Source organism: Echinops telfairi, unplaced genomic scaffold, assembly GCF_000313985.2.
Source record: "Echinops telfairi isolate 266 unplaced genomic scaffold, ASM31398v2 ScPeMD7_7469;HRSCAF=8507_0, whole genome shotgun sequence".
Lineage (NCBI taxonomy): Eukaryota > Metazoa > Chordata > Mammalia > Afrosoricida > Tenrecidae > Echinops > Echinops telfairi.
The window spans coordinates 38,645,255-38,652,502 of record NW_022111372.1 but is presented as its reverse complement, the minus strand read 5'-3'; the positions used below and the strand labels follow the sequence as shown (position 1 = coordinate 38,652,502).

The 7,248-nt window shown below is 58.8% G+C and overlaps 1 protein-coding gene across 1 annotated transcript in view; it reads left to right on the top strand.

Moving 5' to 3' along the window:
* The window catches only part of ITGB2 (integrin subunit beta 2), a 26,814-nt gene extending 19,907 nt beyond the window's left edge, over positions 1-6,907 (top strand). The window contains exons 10-15 of the mRNA XM_045284631.1: positions 596-783; positions 1,542-1,786; positions 3,165-3,384; positions 4,176-4,378; positions 5,658-5,824; positions 6,047-6,907. Coding sequence (XP_045140566.1) covers positions 596-783; positions 1,542-1,786; positions 3,165-3,384; positions 4,176-4,378; positions 5,658-5,824; positions 6,047-6,109 — 1,086 coding nt within the window. The 3' untranslated portion in view covers positions 6,110-6,907. The remainder of the gene's footprint in view (positions 1-595; positions 784-1,541; positions 1,787-3,164; positions 3,385-4,175; positions 4,379-5,657; positions 5,825-6,046) is intronic.
* Positions 6,908-7,248: the final 341 nt, after the last annotated feature.

The following is a 7,248-nucleotide window of genomic DNA, read 5'->3' as shown; positions in this document are numbered from 1 at the left end:
ACCTACTCACCTACCCAACTACCTACCTACCTACCTAGTTATGTATAAATCTTTCCTTTGACTCCTACATAATGGTAAATAAAGATACATTCTTCCTCTCCGGAAACCTCTCTCAGGCTGACCCTGCCAAGGACTCTGGTCCTGGGCAGCGCAGCTGCTATAGACTCTGCCTCCCAGACCCCAGGTTTCCATCTCTCATTCTCCTTCCTGTGCCAACAGCCACCGGGCACATTTCTCATGAGTCCCCTCCCCTGTGCCAGCCTGGCCCCTCCCAGGTTGCTTGATGGCATGAGAGGCCAGAGAAAGGTGCTTTCTTATAGTGAAGCCATCTACCCTCTGGCTAACGTCTTCAGGAAGAGCCCAGCCAGTGAAGGTGCTTAGGGACTGCAGTTGTCTTGATTTCCTCTCTGCTATGACAGCGTGACTGATAATACGCCTATGCTGTTGACAGAGGCAGGGTGCCCCTTATATGTCCGGGCTCATCCTGACCCAGCTGAGCTGCGACAGCCCAGCCTAGTCCCTGTGCCCAGATGGAACTGGCCTGTGGCTGGCAGCTGAGCCGTCTGTCCTGTCCCCCCTCACTCTGGCCCCACAGATCACCTTCCAGGTGAAGGTCACAGCTAAGGAGTGCATCCAGGAGCAGTCCTTTGTCATCCGCCCACTGGGCTTCACAGACACGGTGATGGTGCTCGTACGCCCCCAGTGTGAGTGCCGCTGCCTAGACACCAGCCCCAGCCAGAGCCTCTGCAGCGGCAAGGGTGTCTTGCATTGTGGTGTCTGCAGGTGAGGGGGCCGGAGCAGGGGAGCTGGTGGCGGGGGTGGAGGTGGGGGTGGGGAAAGGCATGGGCCTGTCCCCAGGCTCTTGGTTTCCCAGGTGACTAGCCCCTTCGGCAGATGGCAGGCCCAGGTCACCAGGGGGTGGCAGGCAGAGGACTCTGAGCCACCAGGGGTACATCTCAGAGGTCAGGAGGGGTGAGGAGAAGAGGCTGGGTGAGATGTGTGTCCCTGCCGGGTGCCTGGGCCTCAGGTCAGTCGCCTCCTTCCCCTGCCCCATGGTCTCGAAAGACCCTCGTCTCTCTGGCCTCACCATTAGGCCAACAGCTCGTGCCACTTGGCCAGACAGCTTCCAGACAGATAATGGCCCCAGGACCCGGTCATGCCCACATCCCTCACACCAGATACAGCCGGTTATGGGCAGGGTCTGTCCAGTGGGCAGTTTAAGCAGATGTTGACAGGCCCCTGCCATGGTGGACAAAGGCCTACTTCTCTGGCCAGCTCACAAACTCAGAGAGTGGAGGCTGCAGTGAGGGAGGGAGCCACTGCCAGGGAGCATGCCGAAAACCAGACAAGCAGGGCCACGGAGGAAGGGCAGCACCTCAAAGCTGGGGCTCCCGGGGCTGTGTTCACGCATGGTGCCCCTCGTCTGGGGTGGAGCCAGCTTTTCCCCTGGCTCGGCCTGGCCACATGGCCCCATGGGTGCGGAAGAGCCCACACAGACCCAGGTGTGAAGGTTCTCCAGCGCCAGGCCCTTTCTCCCCCAGGTGTGAGCCTGGTTACACCGGGAAGAACTGTGAGTGCAGGACGCGCGGACGCAGCAGCCAGGAGCTGGAGGGGAGCTGCCGGAAGGACAACAGTTCCGTGGTGTGCTCCGGGATGGGCGACTGCATCTGTGGGGAGTGTATCTGCCACCGGGCCGATGACCCCAAGAAGCAGACCTACGGCCGCTACTGTGACTGCGATACCTTCAGCTGCGAGCGATTTGATGGGCAGATCTGTGGCGGCAAGGGTGGGTGCTCAAACCCGCGGGTGGGCCCCCGCAGCTCCACGGACCCCGCTCGGGGCCACGGCACAGCTGCCCTCGGCCATGCGTAGAACGAACCTGGCCTAGGAGGGAGTCTCTCCAGCCCCTTGCACGGGGAGGCGGTGACTGGGAGCCCGAAGCGGGGACACGGAGACTGTAGAGGCTCCGGGGGCGGGCAGGGCGGAGGGCTTGCAATAATAAGAACGCCATCTCTCACAGTGCTGGGGCCAGGAACCCCAAGTCAGGATATTGCAGGGTTGGCTCCTTCTGAAGGTTCTGGAGGCGGGGCTTTGATGGTCTACCCCAGTGTCTGTCTGGGGACTCCCCATCATCCTGGAAGGTCCGTTTCTCCAGTCTCTACCCCACCTTCCCACAGCCACCATCCCGATGTCCCCCTGCCTGCGTCTCCTCTCTTTTGTAAGGACAGCCCTCATATCGTATCAAGACCCACCCTGCTCCTGCATAAAGGCGCCCAGGTGGCATAGTGGTTAAGAGATAGGCTGCGACTGCCTGACCGGCAGTTCAAAACCACCAGTGGCTCCTCGGGTGGAGCTTTCTATTCCCATACACAGTTACAGTTCCGAAAGTCCCCGGGGCAGTTCTGCCCTGTGCTGTATGGGTCAGCATCGACTCCGTGGTGGTCACTTCTCGTCTCTCGCTCTGTGTCACCTGATGGTAACTTAAGCAATAACATCTCAAAGACCGGATTTCCAGACACGGTACTAAGGGTTAGGACGAGAGCATACCTTCTGGGAGATACAGTTCAATCCATGACAAAGACAGACAGACAAATGGGCCCATGTGGTTGACTTCGTCTCTCCTGGCCTCTGCTCTGGTCTGTAATGGCCAGGAATCCTCATGGTGAGGGACCCCACAGGGTCTGCAGCGAGGCACTCAGGGGAAGGCAGCTGTGATCTTGAAGGACTTGGTGGCCACACAGCCCTGGTGAGGTCTGCGCAGGCAGGGGACCCCATGCACAGGTGTGGAGGGCTGGCTGAGGGTGACCCGGACGATAAGGTGGTAAATGGCTGTGCTTCTGGTGGGCAGTGGGGCCTGGAACCTTTGATGCCTTTGGCTGCTGGCTCAGTTCCGGATGCGGTGACGGGGGAGGGGGGGGTGGGGGGGAGCAGGGCAGCAAGGGGAAGGTGGGCCTGCATGCCCCACCACCCTTGGTTTCCAGGAGCACCCAGGCTGTAGCACTGGGGAGAGTAAGCGCTGACCATGAGGGGCCGCACTGGAGCGGGGCCTGGTGGTGCCAGGGCAGGCAGGCGGGCGAGGTGGAGGGGCTGTGCGGTGTGTACCCCTGTGCAGCTCTTGGCCGGGGGTCTCGGGAGACCTGAGGCTAGCCTCTGCTGTCTTGCAGAGAGGGGGGCCTGTGAATGCGGCAAGTGCATCTGCAAGGACAAATTCGAAGGCTCCGCCTGCCAGTGCAGCACCTCCATCCAAGGCTGCCTGAGCCAGCCGGGCGTCGTGTGCAATGGGCGAGGCAGGTGCCAGTGCAATCAGTGCCAGTGTGACGTGGGCTACCAGACATTCCTCTGCCTGGAGTGCCCCGGCTGTCCCTCACCCTGCAGCCGCTACGTGTGAGTGTGGCGTGGGCAGTGGGGGGACTGCCCTCTGAGCCAGACGTCCACTTCCCTGCACAGTCACCCACCCCATGGCTGAGTCCCTTCATCTCAAGCCAGACATTGAGGGTGCGGGCCCTGTACCTGCACGTGCCCTCTCCCACAACACACACCTGTGTACCACCTTACACCCCAGAGCATACGCACGCTGTGTTAGTCCGGGTTGACTAGAGAAACAAATCCATAGACACTCATACGCGTATAAAAGAGCTTTATATAAAAAGTAATTATATATTGAGAAAACATCCCAGTCCAGTCCAGATCAAGTCCATAAGTCTGATATCAGCCCATATGTTCGATACTAGTCCATGAATTCTTCTACAGACTCACGTAGCATGTGCAATGGTGCCCAAAGCAAGAAGATCACAGGCCAGTGGATGGAAAGTCTTGTGGAAGCATTTCTACGCTGGCCTGGCTCTCCACACGGCTCCTCCAGCTGCAGGGCTCTGGCTCCATCAGTGGTAGCTCCATGTGCCTTGTCAACAGGACTGTCAAGCAGAGAAAGTGTGTGTCCCACTTTCCTGCCACACACACCTTCCTGCATGCACCCACACATCCTTGCAGATACTCTTGTGCCCCACACCCCCACGGGCCCTCCGCACCCAACGCATGCCTATATGCCGGTTCCGAGAACACACTCATGCAGAACCTGCACACATGCCACCTCCACATACTCCTCTCACACACCTAGGGCACACCTGCACATGCTCTCCCACCTCCACACCGACCGCCCCTCTTCCGGCCCGCAGCTCCTGCGCCGAGTGCCTGCGATTCAACAAGGGCCCCTACCAGCAGAACTGTAGCACGGCCTGCTCCGGCCTGGCGCTGCAAGAGGACGTGATCCCGGGCCGGACCTGCAGGGAGCTGGACTCCGAGGGCTGTTGGATAGACTACACGATGAAGCAGCAGCCCGGGAGAGAGCGTTACCATATCCATGTGAAGGACATCCGAGGTGAGGGGAGCTCGTCCGGGGCAGGAGTGCCCTTTGTGCGGGCGAGCTGCCAGGCTGCGGAGCTGAGCTTTTCATCCGAATGTGGCTGGGCTGCAGCCCCCGCGGCCGAGGAGAGGGCATCCCAGCAGTCAGCGGAGCCAGGCCCCCCTTAGAGGTTTTGGCAACTGGAGGGGCTCCCACCTCAGCTCTGTAGCCAGCCCAATGGCTTTACAGGCTGATATAGCCCCTGGGCTCCACTGCCAGGCCAGATGCAGGGACAGCCGCGACGATAGAGGGGACAGCTGGTGTCACAGGTCACCGTCCAGGGGGCTAGGGGACTCTCAGTCAGAAAGAAAGGAAGCAAATGCCCACAGCCGTGTCTGCTGAGGAAGCTGTGGAGAGAGCTGGGGTCCTGGGGGTCAGGGGTCTAAGGTCCCTAGAAGGAGAAGCAGATTCCAGCAGAGGCCCAAGGTTGTGTGTGCAGGTCAATGGGGACAGAACCCTCTTGGGCATGGAGCTGGGGCTCGACGGCCTGTCCCCAGGTTCAACAGCGCTCTCCGGGTGACAGAGGTGGCCAGAGGTGCTGCTAGCCTGGTGTTACAAAGCCTTGGCCGCCTTGGCTAACCTCTGGAAGGACGCTAGGCCTCTGTGGAAGGGCCAGCATGACTGAGCTGCACACAGAAAAGCTGGTGACCAGGGCAAGGTGAATGGGGGCTGTCAGAGAATGACAGTGACCTTGCCCATGGCCAGGGGTGGCCGATGGGCCCTGCAGCCCTGAGCCCTACGCTCAGGCCGAGACCAGGCGCAGGTACCACAGGCACCCAGGGCGGGACTACGCCAGCCCTGTGCCTCCCTATAGCCCCTCAGCTGCCAGCACTCAGCTTGCGGCTCCCTACCACTCACTCCTTGGGGAACTCCTCCCCAGGGGGGCGCAAGGCCACTCTCCGTACCCTGCGAGACAAGTTGTGCTGGGCCCCGGCCACCGCTGCCTCCGGGGTTAATCAACACCCATGGATGTCAGGCCAGGCTGTTCCGCAGGGAGGTGGTCTCATCCAGCCTCTGCAGGGTCATCTGGTTTTACTTGGGCACAGGGCTTGCCCTTCAAAAACCTTCTCTCTTCACAAGGGGCTAGGATTTGGGATCATGGGGGTCTAGCCTTGTCCCTGCTTTGCCGGTTCCTGGTGACCAGGATGGTGGCAAGGGCGGTGGGGATGCACCCTGTCCCTGGAGAGTGTGGGGCAATATGGACACTCACAGGTGTGTGGAACTTATGCCTCGGTGGGCCTGTGCCTCCCCACAGAGTGTGTGCAGGGACCCAAGGTGGCCGCCATCGTGGGGGGCACAGTGGCCGGCATCGTGCTCATCGGGGTCCTCCTGCTGGTCATCTGGAAGGTCCTGACCCACATAAGTGACCTCAGGGAGTACAAGCGCTTCGAGAAAGAGAAACTGAAGTCCCAATGGAACAACGTGAGTGCCGTCTCTCGGGCAGCCAGGGGTGGCAGACAGACACACAGGGACTCCCGCTCCCTGTGCTTTCAGCCATCTCACCCTGGAAGGCGTGGGGATCCGCCCTGCACCCCACCAGCAACACCTGCTGCGCCCTCTGGCTTCTCCCTCACGGTGCTTTCTGGGATATGGGCCCGGGGCCTCCAGTGTCCCGACACTAACCCTGCTCAACTCTCTCACCAGGATAACCCCCTCTTCAAGAGTGCCACCACCACGGTCATGAATCCCAAGTTTGCCGAGAACTAGGAGCAAGGCCTGCCAGAGCCACCAGATATCTGGAACCACCCCGTCCAGTCAGGTCTCCTATCGCACAGCCACTGGGACCCACACCCCCCACCCCCGCCACGGGGCGCAGCTCACGGCTCCCAGCCATGCCCACCCTCGTGATCCAACAGCTACTTGCCTTGCTTTCTTTTCTCCCCATCCCCAAGTTGCAGGTGTAGCAGGTGTTCCTAAACTCATTACAACGGACAGCCTCCCCTTGCTGGCTTGGACAATTTGGGGAGGGGTGGGGTAGAGACCTATAAAAGGAGTCATGTCTGCCTTCTAAGGTTAGAGAGATGTTTTCTAGTAAGGACAGGGGTCTGACAACGTGTGCACGTTTATTTATATGTAAAGCTTATAAATGTATAGAATGCCATTCCATGGATTATACTATTAACCTGTATGTGTCAGAAAAGAAATAAATAAAACTTCCACAAGGCATCTGAGAAGCAGGGTTCTGCGCCCTCCATCCCACCCTGCCTCCAAGGGGGGGGGACACCTGGACATGGAGTGGTTATTGCTGGGCCTGCTGGGGCTTTGCCATGCCGTGAGTGCACCCTGGCTGGTGGGCCGTTGGGCTGAGTGTCACCATCCTGATTGTCCTTTATCCTTCACCTGTTGGCATGGGCATACTTGTTCAGGTTTACACGGGGCCTCTCTGATCTTACATCCTAAGCAGCTTTCCAGAAGCCACGGGGTTGCACTGTGCAAGGGCTGCTGCCAGGCCTGACCAGGGAGGAGAGCCAGAAAATGGCTCTCTCTCCCCTTCCCTGCAGTATCTGCTCCTATCTTTTTATTATTATTATTAAATACTTCTATTGGGGGCTCTTACATCTCTTATCACAATCCATACAGTCATCCATTGTGTCAAGCACATTTGTACATATGTTGCCATCATTTTCAAAGCATTTTTTTTCTACTTGAGCCCTTGGTATCAGCTTCTCATTTCCCGCCCCCCCCCATCATGAACCCTTGATAAGTTATAGATTATTATTTTCATATCTTACATTGTCTTCTGTCACCCTTCACTCACTTTTCTGTCCTTCATCCCCCTAGGAGGGTGTGATATGTTGATCCTTCTGATCAATTCCCCTTTATCTCCCCACCTTCCTTTATCCTCC